Source organism: Rattus norvegicus, chromosome 4 (genome assembly GCF_036323735.1).
Source record: "Rattus norvegicus strain BN/NHsdMcwi chromosome 4, GRCr8, whole genome shotgun sequence".
Lineage (NCBI taxonomy): Eukaryota > Metazoa > Chordata > Mammalia > Rodentia > Muridae > Rattus > Rattus norvegicus.
This window is the reverse complement of record NC_086022.1, coordinates 70,283,967-70,303,004: the sequence shown is the minus strand read 5'-3', so window position 1 is coordinate 70,303,004 and position 19,038 is coordinate 70,283,967. Positions and strand designations below refer to the sequence as shown.

General features: G+C 40.4%; 1 protein-coding gene across 2 annotated transcripts; it reads left to right on the top strand.

Annotated features, from left to right (window-relative positions):
- Window positions 1-1,745: 1,745 nt before the first annotated feature.
- On the top strand, window positions 1,746-13,327 carry Prss37 (serine protease 37). 2 transcript variants are annotated; one of them, NM_001108625.1, is made up of 6 exons: window positions 1,749-1,861; window positions 2,078-2,229; window positions 3,430-3,571; window positions 8,787-9,040; window positions 12,628-12,764; window positions 13,074-13,327. In NM_001108625.1, the coding sequence occupies exons 2-6, from the start codon at window positions 2,196-2,198 to the stop codon at window positions 13,218-13,220; spliced, it is 714 nt and encodes a 237-aa protein (NP_001102095.1). In that variant the 5' UTR covers window positions 1,749-1,861; window positions 2,078-2,195; the 3' UTR covers window positions 13,221-13,327. The 2 variants fall into 2 exon arrangements, with proteins under 2 accessions (XP_038963710.1, NP_001102095.1); XM_039107782.2 differs by lacking the exon at window positions 2,078-2,229 and having other exon boundaries at window positions 1,746-1,861; window positions 13,074-13,326.
- Window positions 13,328-19,038: the final 5,711 nt, after the last annotated feature.

The window sequence follows — 19,038 nt, the reverse complement described above, 5'->3', positions numbered from 1 at the left end:
AACATAGTCACACATTCTAAAAGTTAGTCATATCATAAATTTCCTGAAAGATAAGTAGGTAAGTAGGACCATACATACATACATACATACATACATACATACATACATACATACATACACATACACATACACATATATAGTACAGGATACAGATTGATACTTGTTATATTGAAACATAAGAAGATATGCAGAAAGAGATCCATTCTCAAGTATACTCAAGCCCAGAAGACAGGAAGACATAAGCAGGTCTAATCATTGAAGAATTGACAGTTTCATCAGTGCAAGAGAGCTTATAACTAAAAACAACATGATTTACTCTAGAGTAAATGTAGTAGAGTAGATGCAGTTATAAGCTACATCTAGTTCAGTTGGGTAAGGACATATATTTGACATATTATAGGCAAGAATGGCCACATTATAAACTTTAATTAGGCAGTAAAAGGGAAAATTTTACTCAGCAAAGAACTGAACTCTGGGTTAGGTTGTGGTGTTGGCACACACCTGTTGTCCTAGCATTTGGGAATCGGACAGAAAAAAATGCCCATGTGAGGTCACCCTGGAATATACAGAAAGACTCTGACTCATAAATAGTGAGAGGGCTGCCTTCTAGCCTATCTTCTTTCCTGTGTGTCAGCTGCCAATCCCAAGAAACATTTTCTGCACGGACCTCCCATGGCCACACCAGGCTGGAATGCAGAGCAGCACCTTGCTCAGCTACCTCTCTAGAAGCTTCTTCTTGCAGCAGATGGAAACAGAGAACTTCACAGCTAAACAATGTGCGCAGAATGAGAGACCTTGAAGTACTCAGTCATAAATGGGATGTTTTCATCAAACCCCTTTCCCCAAACCTCAGGAACCTGCAAAAGAGAAGGTGGAAAGATCGAGGGAGGCAGAATGGATGAATGACCCCAAGGGAACAGCATCTTCCAAACACAACAGGACTCATGTACATATGGACCCAACGAGACAACAGCAGCACACATAAAGCCTGCCAAGGTCCAGAGAAGGGTTCCCACTTCTAACCAGGGAGCTATGTGCAATCTTACTGGGTCTATTAATCATACTTCAGGCTAGGCCCCATGCTCAGGAGTAATTGGTCAACAGAAAACAAACAATGATATTTGGTAGACCTTTTGTCTCATTTTTTGTTTGTTTTGGCATTACTTTGGTCTTATCAGTCTTTTGCTTTTGAAGTTGGGTGGGTAGCAGGTAGATAGAATCTGGGGGGAATTAGGAGAGGAGAAAAAACATAATCAAGATACATTGTATAAAAATATTTTTCAATTAAGAAAACAGAGAAGAAAGGAGAAAAGGGAACAGGGCAGGGACCTAGGCATGTATAGAGGGAGAGAATACGTAGCTCTGTGTCTGGAATTCAGTATGCATTCAGGGAATGCAGGCAGTCAGGGTTGATGATCCTTTTTGTGAGTATGAGCCCCCTAACATCTAATATTGACTTTGGTCATGTAGTTAGCTGGAAAATAATTTCATTACTTCATTATGTAAAAAGTCACTTAAAGGGGTCTGTCTTCTGAATTGTCATCAACACATTAAATCTTAAGTTCAGTGTCATCTAGAATCCACACCATTATCCAACTTTCAAAGATAACTAACTGTTCCATATGAGCTTTCATTTCATATCCTCAGCTCAGTGATGCTGGTCAGGACCAAAAAAGGCCCAGCTGGTGATGATTTCTGAGTGATGAAACAGTGACAGGTGTAACAAAGATGGGAGGGGCTAAGAGGAGCATTAAGTGCCCATTAGGAGGTTCAGAGCAAACCATTAAGGGCATGCTCTCCCTGAGCCAAGGTAAAGAATCCTGTTCCTCACAGCTCTGTCCTCAGAAATTCTTCAAGAAAGGTAAGCCTTGAAACTGGATCTCCTCTTTCTAAACAGTTGAACTAGCTATATAGTTCAGAGAGCTTTTAGGTGAGTAGATTATAGGAAGACTTGGACTGAGAAGTTCATCAAATCAAGCTTCTTTCCCTTTGCCTGAAAAGTCCCAATAAAATCATAGTCTGTTGTTTCTCGGTCTTCCTATCTGGAGTCTTCTCCACCTGCTGTTTTTGCCTATAGCCCTTACCTAGCCAAACCTGCTGGCTGTAGTAGACATCCCTCAGGAGTCAAGTGGGCAGAAGATTCTGGCCTCTGCTGATCTTCTTTCTACACCTCTCAAGATAAGAGCTGGACCATCATGAAATTTATTATCTATTTCACCATCCTAGCTGGTATGTATTTAAGATTTTGTTCATTAAAGTGTGGGTTAATGTAGAACATAGTGAGGTGAAATGAGTGGGTTGCTGGGTTGCAGATCTATGAATATCTACTGATATGAGTAGAATCTGGATCTCCACACTTAGAATCCAAGGGCTCAGCACAGTCTACCCTAAGTATTAAGCTATTGGATAGACTATGGCACATACCTGCCCTGGAGAACCCTGAACAATGAGAGTTCCCCCTGGTTATTGTGAAATATGAGCCTCATTGCCTTCTGAAAGGGTCCTAATGTGGTCACATGAACAGAAGACCCAGTTTGACTTCTGATTTTTCCTCTGTACCATAACTTGGAATGCAGAAAATGGTAAAGGTAGGAACCAGAAACTTAATTCAATGGCTTCTACTTCTGCAGTCTCTGCTTCCATGAAGTATGAAGAGTCTTCCACCACCCCATGGAACATACTAGCTGTGTTGAGATTGGGCAAGCTAACTGACCCAGCACCTAATATAGAGTTCAAAATCTTTTGCCTTTATTAATAACGTATCTCTGCTTTGAAGTTTTTTAAGTATAGTCACACAGAGGTGAGTCATAAACCCAGATGTGGACGGATCAGTAAAAGTACCAATAAAAACATAGAAGACAGCCCTAGACTCAGCCTACCTCTCTCTTATACCCCACTGCTCGTTTTTACTTCTTAAATTTTTTAAATCAAGTGTCACTGATATTATTTTTTATGTGTTTTACTCGCTTGTGTGTTATTTCAATGTCTAACATTACATATTAGATATTTATTCTTCCAATGTTTAACTACCATTATGTATTGCTAAAAATGAATACACTTATTTATCATCTTTGCCTATATCTGGTTATATCTTTAAAATGGATTCCTATTGTTGGAATTCTCAAATTACGAGTTATGAACTAGTTACAGCTCTTGATGCCCATTTCTTACTTACTTTCCAAGAAAATAAAATCAAAGTATAAGCAATGATTATGTCACTTATATTATACCTGTTCTTACAGTGACGATTACCAATGTTGCCATTCTTGTGTCTTATATAAAGTGTGTCACTTTAATTTACATCTTTATTAGAGAAAAAAATAATTCCCCAGCCAACTGATTACTCCCTTAAACTTTCTTACTCCTTTCCTGCTGGGAAGATGTGAATGTCTCATTTACTCTGCTATTTATGTGCTATTGTTTTCTCAGGAACAGCTTTATTCACTCACTCATCTGTGCAGAAAGAGGACCATGCTCCTTACTTAGCATACCTCAAGTCTAACTTCAACCCCTGTGTGGGTGTCCTAATCAAGGCCAGCTGGGTGCTGGCCCCATCCCACTGCTATTTACCGTGAGTACTGAGCATCCCGTCTCCAAATGGCTTCTCCTTATCCTAGATCAGTGATTCTCAATCAGGGACAACTTTCTCCCAGAATATGTCTAGAAAGGTCTGAAGGTATTTTGGATTTTCACAATCATGAATAGTGCTACTAGTATTGAGTGGGAAGCACCCTAGCAAGATGCTGTAAAATTTCTGTAGAAGATAAGGTGTCTCCACCTAATACTCTGTGCTGCTGCTGACTCCCCTGGTCTCCCATCAGCTTTTCGAGGTTTCCCCTCCCCCTGGAAATGTGATTACCTCTAATCAGGTAGTGGTTCAGCAGGTGACTCAAATTCATAAGCTGAGAAAATTGAAAAGAGATGTTCTTTAAAGGAGCGAATAGTAAAGAGACAGTTCCATGTCCCACGAGAGAAATATTGAGCAAATACAGTGACCATCCTTATCCTAAGAGAAAACAATGGTTTTACTAGAATAGGAGCAATCCCTGCATAAAGAAACTACGTGATAGGAACTGTGACTTTTGCCAAAAGGCATCTTTTTTTTTTTTATTAACTTGAGTATTTCTTATATACATTTCAAGTGTTATTCCCTTTCCCGGTTTCCGGGCAAACATCCCCCTCCCCCCTCCCCTTCCTTATGTGTGTTCCCCTCCCAACCCTCCCCCCATTGCCGCCCTCCCCCCATAGTCTAGTTCACTGGGGGTTCAGTCTTAGCAGGACCCAGGGCTTCCCCTTCCACTGGTGCTCTTACTAGGATATTCATTGCTACCTATGGGGTCAGAGTCCAGGGTCAGTCCATGTATAGTCTTTAGGTAGTGGCTTAGTCCCTGGAAGCTCTGGTTGCTTGGCATTGTTGTACATATGGGGACTCGAGCCCCTTCAAGCTCTTCCAGTTCTTTCTCTGATTCCTTCAACGGGGGTCCTATTCTCAGTTCAGTGGTTTGCTGCTGGCATTCGCCTCTGTGTTTGCTGTATTCTGGCTGTGTCTCTCAGGAGCAATCTACATCCGGCTCCTGTCGGTCTGCACTTCTTTGCTTCATCCATCTTGTCTAATTGGGTGGCTGTATATGTATGGGCCACATGTGGGGCAGGCTCTGAATGGGTGTTCCTTCAGTCTCTGTTTTAATCTTTGCCTCTCCCTTCCCTGCCAAGGGTATTCTTTTTCCTCATTTAAAGAAGGAGTGAAGCATTCACATTTTGATCATCCGTCTTGAGTTTCGTTTGTTCTAGGGATCTAGGGTAATTCAAGCATTTGGGCTAATAGCCACTTATCAATGAGTGCATACCATGTATGTCTTTCTGTGATTGGGTTAGCTCACTCAGGATGATATTTTCCAGTTCCAACCATTTGCCTACGAATTTCATAGACTCGTTGTTTTTGATAGCTGAGTAATATTCCATTGTGTAGATGTACCACATTTTCTGTATCCATTCCTCTGTTGAAGGGCATCTCGGTTCTTTCCATTTTCTGGCTATTATAAATAAGGCTGCGATGAACATAGTGGAGCACGTGTCTCTTTTATATGTTGAGGCATCTTTTGGGTATATGCCCAAGAGAGGTATAGCTGGATCCTCAGGCAGTTCAATGTCCAATTTTCTGAGGAACCTCCAGACTGATTTCCAGAATGGTTTTACCAGTCTGCAATCCCACCAACAATGGAGGAGTGTTCCTCTTTCTCCACATCCTCGCCAGCATCTGCTGTCACCTGAGTTTTTGATCTTAGCCAATCGCACTGGTGTGAGGTGAAATCTCAGGGTTGTTTTGATTTGCATTTCCCTTATGACTAAAGATGTTGAACATTTCTTTAGGTGTTTCTCAGCCATTCGGCATTCCTCAGCTGTGAATTCTTTGTGTAGCTCTGAACCCCATTTTTTAATAGGGTTATTTGTCTCCCTGCGGTCTAACTTCTTGAGTTCTTTGTATATTTTGGATATAAGGCCTCTATCTGTTGTAGGATTGGTAAAGATCTTTTCCCAATCTGTTGGTTGCCGTTTTGTCCTAACCACAGTGTCCTTTGCCTTACAGAAGCTTTGCAGTTTTATGAGATCCCATTTGTCGATTCTTGATCTTAGAGCATAAGCCATTGGTGTTTTGTTCAGGAAATTTTTTCCAGTGCCCATGTGTTCCAGATGCTTCCCTTGTTTTTCTTCTATTAGTTTGAGTGTGTCTGGTTTGATGTGGAGGTCCTTGATCCACTTGGACTTAAGCTTTGTACAGGGTGATAAGGATGGATCGATCTGCATTCTTCTACATGTTGCCCTCCAGTTGAACCAGCACCATTTGCTGAAAATGCTATCTTTTTTCCATTGGATGGTTTTGGCTCCTTTGTCAAAAATCAAGTGACCATAGGTGTGTGGGTTCATTTCTGGGTCTTCAATTCTATTCCATTGGTCTATCTGTCTGTCTCTGTACCAATATCATGCAGTTTTTATCACTATTGCTCTGTAATACTGCTTGAGTTCAGGGATAGTGATTCCCCCTGAAGTCCTTTTATTGTTGAGGATAGCTTTAGCTATCCTGGGTTTTTTGTTATTCCAGATGAATTTGCAAATTGTTCTGTCTAACTCTTTGAAGAATTGGATTGGTATTTTGATGGGGATTGCATTGAATCTGTAGATTGCTTTTGGTAAAATGGCCATTTTTACTATATTAATCCTGCCAATCCATGAGCATGGGAGATCTTTCCATCTTCTGAGGTCTTCTTCAATTTCTTTCCTCAGTGTCTTGAAGTTCTTATTGTACAGATCTTTTACTTGCTTGGTTAAAGTCACACCAAGGTACTTTATATTATTTGGGTCTATTATGAAGGGTGTCGTTTCCCTAATTTCTTTCTCGGCTTGTTTCTCTTTTGTATAGAGGAAGGCAACTGATTTATTTGAGTTAATTTTATACCCAGCCACTTTGCTGAAGTTGTTTATCAGCTTTAGTAGTTCTCTGGTGGAACTTTTGGGATCACTTAAATATACTATCATGTCATCTGCAAATAGTGATATTTTGACCTCTTCTTTTCCGATCTGTATCCCTTTGATCTCCTTTTGTTGTCTGATTGCTCTGGCTAGAACTTCAAGAACTATATTGAATAAGTAGGGAGAGAGTGGGCAGCCTTGTCTAGTCCCGGATTTTAGTGGGATTGGTTCAAGTTTCTCTCCATTTAGTTTAATGTTAGCAACTGGTTTGCGGTATATGGCTTTTACTATGTTTAGGTATGGGCCTTGAATTCCTATTCTTTCCAGGACTTTTATCATGAAGGGGTGTTGAATTTTGTCAAATGCTTTCTCAGCATCTAATGAAATGATCATGTGGTTCTGTTCTTTCAGTTTGTTTATATAATGGATCACGTTGATGGTTTTCCGTATATTAAACCATCCCTGCATGCCTGGGATGAAGCCTACTTGATCATGGTGGATGATTGTTTTGATGTGCTCTTGAATTCGGTTTGCCAGAATTTTATTGAGTATTTTTGCGTCGATATTCATAAGGGAAATTGGTCTGAAGTTCTCTTTCTTTGTTGGGTCTTTGTGTGGTTTAGGTATAAGAGTAATTGTGGCTTCATAGAAGGAATTCGGTAGTGCTCCATCTGTTTCAATTTTGTGGAATAGTTTGGATAGTATTGGTATGAGGTCTTCTATGAAGGTCTGATAGAATTCTGCACTAAACCTGTCTGGATCTGGGCTCTTTTTGGTTGGGAGACCTGTAATGACTGCTTCTATTTCCTTAGGAGTTATGGGGTTGTTTAACTGGTTTATCTGTTCCTGATTTAACTTCGATACCTGGTATCTGTCTAGGAAATTGTCCATTTCCTGAAGATTTTCAAGTTTTGTTGAATATAGGTTTTTATAGTAAGATCTGATGATTTTTTGAATTTCCTCTGAATCTGTAGTTATGTCTCCCTTTTCATTTCTGATTTTGTTAATTTGGACGCACTCTCTGTGTCCTCTCGTTAGTCTGGCTAAGGGTTTATCTATCTTGTTGATTTTCTCAAAGAACCAACTTTTGGTTCTGTTGATTCTTTCTATGGTCCTTTTTGTTTCTACTTGGTTGATTTCAGCTCTGAGTTTGATTATTTCCTGCCTTCTATGCCTCCTGGGTGTATTTGCTTCTTTTTGTTCTAGAGCTTTTAGGTGTGCTGTCAAGCTGCTGACATATGCTCTTTCCTGTTTCTTTCTGCAGGCACTCAGCGCTATGAGTTTTCCTCTTAGCACAGCTTTCATTGTGTCCCATAAGTTTGGGTATGTTGTATCTTCATTTTCATTAAATTCTAAAAAGTTTTTAATTTCTTTCTTTATTTCTTCCTTGACCAGGTTATCATTGAGTAGAGCATTGTTCAATTTCCACGTATATGTGGGCCTTCTTCCCTTATTGTTATTGAAGACCAGTTTTAGGCCGTGGTGGTCCGATAGCACGCATGGGATTATTTCTATCTTTCTGTACCTGTTGAGGCCCGTTTTTTGACCAAAAGGCATCTTTTAAAACTCTGTAGCAGTGCCTTCTGGAAAAGGTCTGCAAAGACAAATACTCTAACCTCACCCTTTTCCTGCCAAATACTTTCTTGAACTTCCTATTGACTAGAAGCCAAGGAAGAAAGCTCATTTAAACCACGTCAACTTCCAAGTCTTCAAAAGGACAGGGGGAGAATTGTTGTTGGGCTCGTTATTCAACACTCTTGTCATTTTATTCTCATGTATCCATTAGAATGGAAATTATACACTTGGATAAATGAGGCCCGAAGAGTGTCGAATACTAACTTTTACATTTATTATTTTCCTCTACAACGTACTATGTTCAAAAACAGTAGATAACGACTCCACTGTCTACTGTTTACTGCCCACAAGTCAATCACTACTGTGTGTCCAGCACTTCATTTGTAAAATGAGAGTTAACGTAAGACCCACTGCACAAATTTATTGTAAGTAAAAGGTAACCCAGATACAGTTCTTGTCATTGTATCTTGCATAGTATATCATCTAATATCCTAAATGGTGGTGGTGATGATGGTAAGTGGAGGTGGTAGGGATGATGATGGTGAGTGATGATGATGGTGAGTGATAATGATGGTGATAGTGATGATGATGGTGATGATGGTAAAAGATGATGATGGTGATGATGGTGGTGAGTGATGGTGAGTGATGATGGTGGTGATGATGATGATGATGTGCTGCTGCTGGTGGTAGTGGGTGGTGGTGTAATGGTGATAGTAATGGTTTCTTCCTATCCCTTCCTCCAGAAATCTGAGGGTGATGTTGGGAAATTTCAAGAGCAGAGTCAGAGATGGAACAGAGCAGACAATTTATCCCATCCAGATTATCCGCTACTGGAACTACAGCCACACAGCCCCACAGGATGACCTCATGCTTATTAAACTAGCTAAGCCTGCCACCTTCAACAACAAAGTCCAGGTTCTTCCCATAGCCACCACCAACGTCCGGCCAGGCACTATCTGTACACTTTCAGGTTTGGACTGGAGTCAAGAAAACAATGGTAAGCCCACTTTCCACAGCAAGTAACGCCTTCAGCTTCACCCTTAATGAGGAACATTGGTGTCCTCAGATCTGTGAGGTGAGGTGGTGTAGAAAATGGCTCAAGGCCAAAGGGCAAAGACAGAGCTGTCTAGAATTCCAATAGTCCTCTATCGTCAGGGATTCAGGTGGACCTTCACTGACCTCTGCAGGACTTCAGCAGCTGGATCTCAGGGGTCCATCTGACTGCATGGAGGTCATACCTTATTGTCACAGACACAATTTACATTAAGGAAGTGGTGGTCCTACTCCCCCCCCACATGTTCATTTCACATGTAAAGGACATTTTTGGAGAACCTAAATCAGATCATTTGTACATACAGAGTGGAAAGAAAATTGTATTCTAAAGCACATAAGACTATTTCACATTGGTAAAATGCTACTCTGTGTACCTGGTACTTCATTTATAAAATGAAGATAGTCTGCAGAGTTAATACTCATAAACACAAAACTTGGGGGTAGTTTTGTTTTCCATTCTCACCTTTTTTTTAATTAGAAATATTTCTTTACTTACATTTCAAATGTTATTCCCTTTCCTAGTTTCCTGTCCATAAGCCCTCATCCCCTTCCCTTCTCCCATATGGGTGTTCCCCCATCCACCCCCTTTACCCCTCTCTCCTGATGTTCCCCTGCACTGGGGGTCCAATCTTGGCAGGACCAAGAGCTTCCCCTTCCACTGGTGCCCAAACAAGGCTATTCTCTGCTACATATGCAGTTGGAGCCCTGGGTCAGTCCATGTATAGTCTTTCATTAGTGGTTTAGTCCCTGGAAGCTCTGGTTGGTTGGCATTGTTGTTCTCATGGGGTTGCAAGCTCCTTCAGCTCTTTCAATCCTTATAATAATTCCCCCAAAGGGGGTCCTGTTCTCAGTTCAGTGGTTCGTTGCTAGCATTGACCTCTGTACTGGACATGCTCTGGATGTGTCTCTCAGGAGAGATCTACATCTGGTCCCTTTCAGCATGCACTTTCTAGCTTCAACAATCTTATCTAGTTTTGGTGGCTGTATATATATGTATATATATGTATATATATGGGCCACATGGGCCACCTGTAGGGCAGGTTCTGAATGGCCATTCCTTCAGTCGCTGCTCTAAACTTTGCTTTCATATCCCCTCCTATGGATATTTTTTCCCCTTTTAAGAAGTGGGAGCATCCGCATGTTGGTCATCCTTCTTCAGCTTTCTGTTTCGTGGATTGCATCTAGGGTAATTCAAGCATTTGGGCTAATATCCACTTATCAATAAGTACATACCAGGTGTGTTTTTCTGTGATTGGGTTACCTCACTCAGGATGATAGTTTCTAGTTCATTCCATTTGCCTGTGAATTTCATAAAGTCATTGTTTTTGATAGCTGAGTAGTACTCCATTGTGTAGATGTACCACATTTTTTTAATCCATTCCTCTGTTGAAGGGCATCTGGGTTCTTTACAGCTTCTGGCTATTATAAATAAGGCTGCTATGAACATAGTGGAGCATGTGTCTTTGTTCTATGTTGGATCATCTTTTAGGTATATGCCCAGGAAAGGTATAGCTGGGTCCTCAGGTAGTATAATGTCCAATTTTCCGAGGAACCACCAGACTGATGTCCAGAATGGTTGTACCAGTTTGCAATCCCACCAACAATGGAGGAGTGTTCCTCTTTCTCCATATCCTCACCCAGCATCTGTTATCACCTGAGTTTTTTTATCTTAGCCATTCTGGCTGTTGTGAAGTGGAATCTCAGGGTTGTTTTGATTTGCATTTCCCTGATGACTAAGGATGTTGAGCATTTCTTTAGGTGCTTTTCAGCCATTCGATATTCCTTAGCTGAGAATGTTTTGTTTAGCTCTGTATGCCATTTTTTAATAGAGTTATTTGGCTCTCTGGAGTCTAACTTCTTGAGTTCTTTGTATATTTTGGATATTAGCCCTCTATCAGTTGTAGGATTGGTAAGGATCTTGACCCAATCTGTTGTTTGACGCTTTGTCCTAATGACAGTGTCTTTTACCTTACAGAAGCTTTGTGGTTTTACGATGTCCCATTTGTCGATTCTTGATATAGTATAAGCCATTGGTGTTTTGTTCAGGAAATTTTCCCCAGTGCCTATGTGTTCGAGACTATTCCCCACTTTTTCTTCTACTAGTTTGAGTGTATCTGGTTTGATGTGGAGGTCCCTGATCCACTTGGACTTAAGCTTTGTACATGGTGAAAAGAATGGATTGATTTGCATTCTTCTACATACTGACCTCCAGTTGAACCATCACCATTTGCTGAAAATGCTATCTTCCTTCCATTGGATGGTTTCCTTTGTCAAAAATCAAGTGACCATAGGTGTGTGGGTTCTTTTCTGTGTCTTCAGTTCTGTTCCACTGATCTATCTGCTTGTCTCTGTACCAATACCATGCAGTTTTTATCACTATTGCTCTGTAATACTGCTTGAGGTCAGGGATGGTGATTCCCCCAGAAGTTCTTTTATTGTTGAGGATAGTTTTCGCTATCCTGGGTTTTTTGTTATTCCAAATGAATTTGCAAATTGCTCTTTCTATCTCTATAAAGAATTGAGTAGGAATTTTGATGGGGATTACATTGAATCTGTAGATTGCTTTTGGCAAATGGCCATCTTTACTATATTAATCCTGCCAATCCATGAGCATGGGAGATCTTTCCTTCTTCTGAGATCTTCCTCAATTTCTTTTTTCAGAGACGTGAAGTTCTTGTCATACAGATTTTTCACTTGCTTGGTTAAAGGCACACCAAGATATTTTATATTATTTGGGACTATTGTGAAGGGTGTCATTTCCCTAATTTCCTTCTCAGCCTGTTTATCCTTTGAGTAGAGGAAGGCTACTGATTTGTTTGAGTTAATTTTATACCCCAACACTTGGCTAAGTTATTTATCAGGTTAAATAGCTCTCTGGTGGAACTATTGGGGTCACTTAAGTACACTATCATATCATCTGCAAATAGTGATATTTTGATTTCTTCCCTTCCAATTTGAATCCCTTTGAACTCCTTTTTTTGTCTGATTGCTCTAGGACTTCGAGTACTATATTGAATAAGTAGGGAGAGAGTGGGCAGACTTGTCTAGTCCCTGATTTTAGTAGGATCGCTCCAAGTTTCTCTCCATTTAGTTTGATGTTAGCTACTGGTTTGCTGTATATGGCTTTTACTATGTTCAGGTATGGGCCTTGAATTCCTGATCTTCCCAGGACTTGTATCATGAAGGGGTGTTGAATTTTGTCAAATACTTCCCAACATCTAATGAAATGATCATGTGGTTCTTATCTTTGAGTTTATTTACATAGTGGACTACGTTAATGGATTTCTGTATATTAAACCATCCCTGCATCCCTGGGATGAAGCCTACTTGATCATGATGGATGATCATTTTGATGTGTTCTCGGATTTGGTTTGCGAGAATTTTATTGAGTATTTTTGCATCAATATTCATACGGGAAATTGGTCTGAAGTAACTACTTGATGCATACACAAAATCCTATCCACTGAAGTGCGGGAGGTGGGGTTAGGGTAGACCACAGCTGTGACGTAAGCCGGATGTCATTCCCCTCAGGCAGGCACCCTGACTTAAGGCAGAATCTGGAGGCTCCGGTGATGACTGACAAAGACTGCCAGAAAACTCAACAAGGAAGCAACCACAGAAACTCCTTATGTGTCAAATTTGGGAAAGTATTCAGCCGAATTTTTGGGGTAATCTTTTTTCTATGTTCAGCTTTCATTGATTTGTATGTGTCTCGTTGACTATTTAACCATAAGATATTTTAATTCCCAAGTAACTTGAGACTTTGATAAGGTTATTGCAATGACACCTGTATTTTTTCAGTCATTGTCTTCCTACAAAAGGTTTTTATTTATTTAAGAGCATCATATATCCCTGGTTAATAACATCTTGCTGATGTTCATTCCTATAGTTGCAAAAAAATAAGCTGTGAAAACCAGCATTCCTTTCATTTTTAAATTTTCTCTCTCCCTCACTCCTTTCCCTCCCATCTCTGGCAGGAGGTTGCCGTAGCTACTGTCATTTGTAAAAACAAGCTCCAGGGAATTGAAGTTGGACATTTCATGGGAGGGGACGTGGGCATCTACACCAATATTTACTCATATGTCCCATGGATTGAGAAAACCACTAAGGAGAAGATGAAATGAAGCCCTGCTTTTCCGTCCACATCTCACCGTCTCTGCCATTGACCAAAGGAGCTTACATGTTCCCTAAACTCAAATAAAGTCTCCAAATAGAAAGTTTGGAATGCAACATGCTGGGAGCCTATGTCTTGTTTGTGTCCGTGTCCACACCACATTACGATGGGAAAAGATGGGCAGTTATTACATTGCGCTGGGTTCTGCTCTCTATCGTGCATACTGTGCACAACAAACCTTTGAATTTATCATTTTATCTCCCTTTATCAAACAAGTTTTGAGACCAAAGCATCAATATTCATTAGCGGCTGTCAAAGCTTGGAAAGGAATGGAATGGAAATGTGAAATATCATATTTTAAAACCTGTGTGTTTAGAACAAATATATGAAACAATCCATGGTATTGCTGTGGGCTCAGAGGTGATTCATAAAAGAGTAAGAAAACTTGGGACAAATCTTTAAGTTCACAGAAAAGGAAAACTGCCTGGGGGGAGAGCAGGCAGACTTAAAATCTTGATAGCTGCCTACAGAAGACAGAGGGAGCTGGAAAGTTATGCTTCCTGAGGGGGAAAATACTCATAAATGGATAGTTCAAGCAGGGTCTATGAGCACCTACCCCAGCAGGTGGGACTCATTAAAGGAGTAGCCATTCCTTTCCTTTACTGTGTCTTCAGGAGTGCCATTTTTCTTCCCACCATTTGGCTTACAGTGGTGGTCTTCGGGACAGTAAAGCAAGACTTTTTCACTAGTGGAGGAGGGGTTTTTATATCAAAAGAGACTCCCTACTTTGTCCAGACAATAGGAATCCTATATTATCTAAATCAAAGAGAATATAGATAGACCAACCTATAACATGTAGATATATGATAGACTGACTCTGCCATTTGCACCAGAGAATGCTTTCAACAAAAGGCAGATTACGGTTGATTCTTCCATACTGCACTGACATGTTCTCCAAGGTACCAGGGAAGCAAATATCTATAGAACAGGAGCCCTTTCCCCTTTCCCTGCCTTCCTAGCTACCATTTCCTCTCAGCATCACAACAGATACTGGCTCCTGCTACTTCATTCAAAGGACTTCAAATGGCTAATGTTTCAAGTACTTGAATGAATTGTCCCAAGACCTGTTCATCTCATGGCTGCACTGATGTCAGCATGCCACACATGGGAAAAGTGAGAAGTAAACAGTGAAACTTCAGGCCAGCATCAACAGTTTTAGTGAAAAAAATTGTTGATTCAACATCAAGGTAAAGAGGACATTCAGATGTAGGGAAGATGGCATCCCATGGCAGCTGTTGGATAAGATAATCAGAAGGCTGAGATGAGATAAAGAAGCTGTGCTTAGCCACAGACCCTGACAATGACCTTCACCAAGGCAGGAATGCAGGTTCCAGAAGACTGCTAAGAAACCAGTAAGCTATTGCTATACTTTGAATGGTTTTGTACCCTCAAAAATCATATGTTCAAACTTAATTTCCCAAAGTGATGGTATTTGGAGGTGGGGACTTGGCAGGGGACAATTAAATTATATGATTGAAGACACTGAGTGATACAGGAGTCCTCATAAAAGAAAATCCAGAAAGCCTTTCTCCCCTCATACCATGTAACATTGCAGCAAGAAAAATCTCAAATTTTTAGGCAGAAAATACTATAACAAGCTGGACAGCCAAGTTGGAAATTTACTGTGGTTTTAGACCTATGATAGAAACCTGGCATAGAACAGGAGCCAGCATTTATAAACTCTTACAGAATAACAACTCAGGAAAAGATCAAATTACCTGTAAAGCATAGCTGGGGTCCAGTTCATTTATACAAAGCATGTGTCTTAAGTTCAATCTGATATTTCCATTGTTTTTTATTTACTCTTGGTTTTACTGCCACATGCAAATTCTGTTTAGAGTTAACAGGTCCTGGGATGCAATGGTATGACCCCATAGGGGTGTTTGTACAAAAGCAACCAGATTGCCCACCTCCTAACATATTTTTGAAACACTCATGAAATTATTCTACTGATTGTGTTATTTTTCATGTGATCTATGAAAATATCATCTAATTAGGAGAGCTTTACTTCTTCCTTTATAATCTATGTGCCTTTTATATGTTTGGCTGGCATCACCTAGGCTGTAGCTTCTGGTCTAACGTTGAAGTTGGGAAAACTAGATGCCATTACCTTATCCCTGACCTTAGAGGAAAATAATCCCATATGTCACCATTATGTGCACTGGGTTGTTTATCATAAAAGAATGTTGAATCTTGTCAAGTGCTCAGTTCTCATCTACCAAGATGATTATGCAGCTGCCTTATGTTCTATTGATCCAACTTATTACCTTTATGGACTTTCAAATGGAAACAGCCTTACATGAGAAGTACTGCCATGTGTGGTATCTGGTGCTTAACAGCTGCTGAACTGAATTTGTAATCTGTTGACTATTTTTCCATCTGTGTTCATGTGCATTTTTGATCTGTGGTTTTTTCCCTCTTGCCATGTCCTTGTCCGATTTTGTTATAAATGTAAAACTGACCTCCTTAAATGAGTAAGAACATTTTCCTTCCTGTTTTTCTTCTTAAATGGATGTTAGAAAAGGTTGACATTAATGGTATCAATATTTGGCAAAGTCACAAAGAAATCCAACACGACTTACACTTTTTTTTTTTATTTTTTTTTATTAACTTGAGTATTTCTTATATACATTTCAAGTGTTATTCCCTTTCCCGGTTTCCGGGCAAAATCCCCCTCCCCCTCCCCTTCCTTATGGGTGTTCCCCTCGCAACCCTCCCCCCATTGCCGCGCTCCCCCCATAGTCTAGTTCACTGGGGGTTCAGTCTTAGCAGGACCCAGGGCTTCCCCTTCCACTGGTGCTCTTACTAGGATATTCATTGCTACCTATGGGGTCAGAGTCCAGGGTCAGTCCATATATAGTCTTTAGGTAGTGGCTTAGTCCCTGGAAGCTCTGGTTGCTTGACATTGTTGTACTTTTGGGGTCTCGAGCCCCTTCAAGCTCTTCCAGTTCTTTCTCTGATTCCTTCAACGGGGGACCTATTCTCAGCTCAGTGGTTTGCTGCTGGCATTCGCCTCTGTGTTTGCTGTATTCTGGCTGTGTCTCTCAGGAGCGATCTACATCCGGCTCCTGTCGGTCTGCACTTCTTTGCTTCATCCATCTTGTCCAATTGGGTGGCTGTATATGTATGGGCCACCTGTGGGGCAGGCTCTGAATGGGTGTTCCTTCAGTCTCTGTTTTAATCTTTGCCTCTCCCTTCCCAGCCAAGGGTATTCTTTTTCCTCATTTAAAGAAGGAGTGAAGCATTCACATTTTGATCATCCGTCTTGAGTTTCGTTTGTTCTAGGGATCTAGGGTAATTCAAGCATTTGGGCTAATAGCCACTTATCAATGAGTGCATACCATGTATGTCTTTCTGTGATTGGGTTAGCTCACTCAGGATGATATTTTCCAGTTCCAACCATTTGCCTACGAATTTCATAGACTCGTTGTTTTTGATAGCTGAGTAATATTCCATTGTGTAGATGTACCACATTTTCTGTATCCATTCCTCTGTTGAAGGGCATCTCGGTTCTTTCCATTTTCTGGCTATTATAAATAAGGCTGCGATGAACATAGTGGAGCACGTGTCTCTTTTATATGTTGAGGCATCTTTTGGGTATATGCCCAAGAGAGGTATAGCTGGATCCTCAGGCAGTTCAATGTCCAATTTTCTGAGGAACCTCCAGACTGATTTCCAGAATGGTTTTACCAGTCTGCAATCCCACCAACAATGGAGGAGTGTTCCTCTTTCTCCACATCCTCGCCAGCATCTGCTGTCACCTGAGTTTTTGATCTTAGCCATTCTCACTGGTGTGAGGTGAAATCTCAGGGTTGTTTTGATTTGCATTTCCCTTATGACTAAAGATGTTGAACATTTCTTTAGGTGTTTCTCAGCCATTCGGCATTCCTCAGCTGTGAATTCTTTGTTTAGCTCTGAACCCCATTTTTTAATAGGGTTATTTGTTTCCCTGCGGTCTAACTTCTTGAGTTCTTTGTATATTTTGGATATAAGGCCTCTATCTGTTGTAGGATTGGTAAAGATCTTTTCCCAATCTGTTGGTTGCCGTTTTGTCCTAACCACAGTGTCCTTTGCCTTACAGAAGCTTTGCAGTTTTATGAGATCCCATTTGTCGATTCTTGATCTTAGAGCATAAGCCATTGGTGTTTTGTTCAGGAAATTTTTTCCAGTGCCCATGTGTTCCAGATGCTTCCCTAGTTTTTCTTCTATTAGTTTGAGTGTGTCTGGTTTGATGTGGAGGTCCTTGATCCACTTGGACTTAAGCTTTGTACAGGGTGATAAGCATGGATCGATCTGCATTCTTCTACATGTTGCCCTCCAGTTGAACCAGCACCATTTGCTGAAAATGCTATCTTTATTCCATTGGATGGTTTTGGCTCCTTTGTCAAAAATCAAGTGACCATAGGTGTGTGGGTTCATTTCTGGGTCTTCAATTCTATTCCATTGGTCTATCTGTCTGTCTCTGTACCAATACCATGCAGTTTTTATCACTATTGCTCTGTAATACTGCTTGAGTTCAGGGATAGTGATTCCCCCTGAAGTCCTTTCATTGTTGAGGATAGCTTTAGCTATCCTGGGTTTTTTGTTATTCCAGATGAATTTGCAAATTGTTCTGTCTAACTCTTTGAAGAATTGGATTGGTATTTTGATGGGGATTGCATTGAATCTGTAGATTGCTTTTGGTAAAATGGCCATTTTTACTATATTAATCCTGCCAATCCATGAGCATGGGAGATCTTTCCATCTTCTGAGGTCTTCTTCAATTTCTTTCCTCAGTGTCTTGAAGTTCTTATTGTACAGATCTTTTACTTGCTTGGTTAAAGTCACACCGAGGTACTTTATATTATTTGGGTCTATTATGAAGGGTGTCGTTTCCCTAATTTCTTTCTCGGCTTGTTTCTCTTTTGTATAGAGGAAGGCAACTGATTTATTTGAGTTAATTTTATACCCAGCCACTTTGCTGAAGTTGTTTATCAGCTTTAGTAGTTCTCTGGTGGAACTTTTGGGATCACTTAAATATACTATCATGTCATCTGCAAATAGTGATATTTTGACTTCTTCTTTTCCGATCTGTATCCCCTTGATCTCCTTTTGTTGTCTGATTGCTCTGGCTAGAACTTCAAGAACTATATTGAATAAGTAGGGAGAGAGTGGGCAGCCTTGTCTAGTCCCTGATTTTAGTGGGATTGCTTCGAGTTTCTCTCCATTTAGTTTAATGTTAGCAACTGGTTTGCTGTATATGGCTTTTACTATGTTTAGGTATGGGCCTTGAATTCCTATTCTTTCCAGGACTTTTATAATGAAGGGGTGTTGAATTTTGTCAAATGCTTTCTCAGCATCTAATGAAATGATCATGTGGTTCTGTTCTTTCAGTTTGTTTATATGATGGATCACGTTGATGGTTTTCCGTATATTAAACCATCCCTGCATGCCTGGGATGAAGCCTACTTGATCATGGTGGATGATTGTTTTGATGTGCTCTTGAATTCGGTTTGCCAGAATTTTATTGAGTATTTTTGCGTCGATATTCATAAGGGAAATTGGTCTGAAGTTCTCTTTCTTTGTTGTGTCTTTGTGTGGTTTAGGTATAAGAGTAATTATGGCTTCGTAGAAGGAATTCGGTAGTGCTCCATCTGTTTCAATTTTGTGGAATAGTTTGGATAATATTGGTATGAGGTCTTCTATGAAGGTTTGATAGAATTCTGCACTAAACCCGTCTGGACCTGGGCTCTTTTTGGTTGGAAGACCTTTAATGACTGCTTCTATTT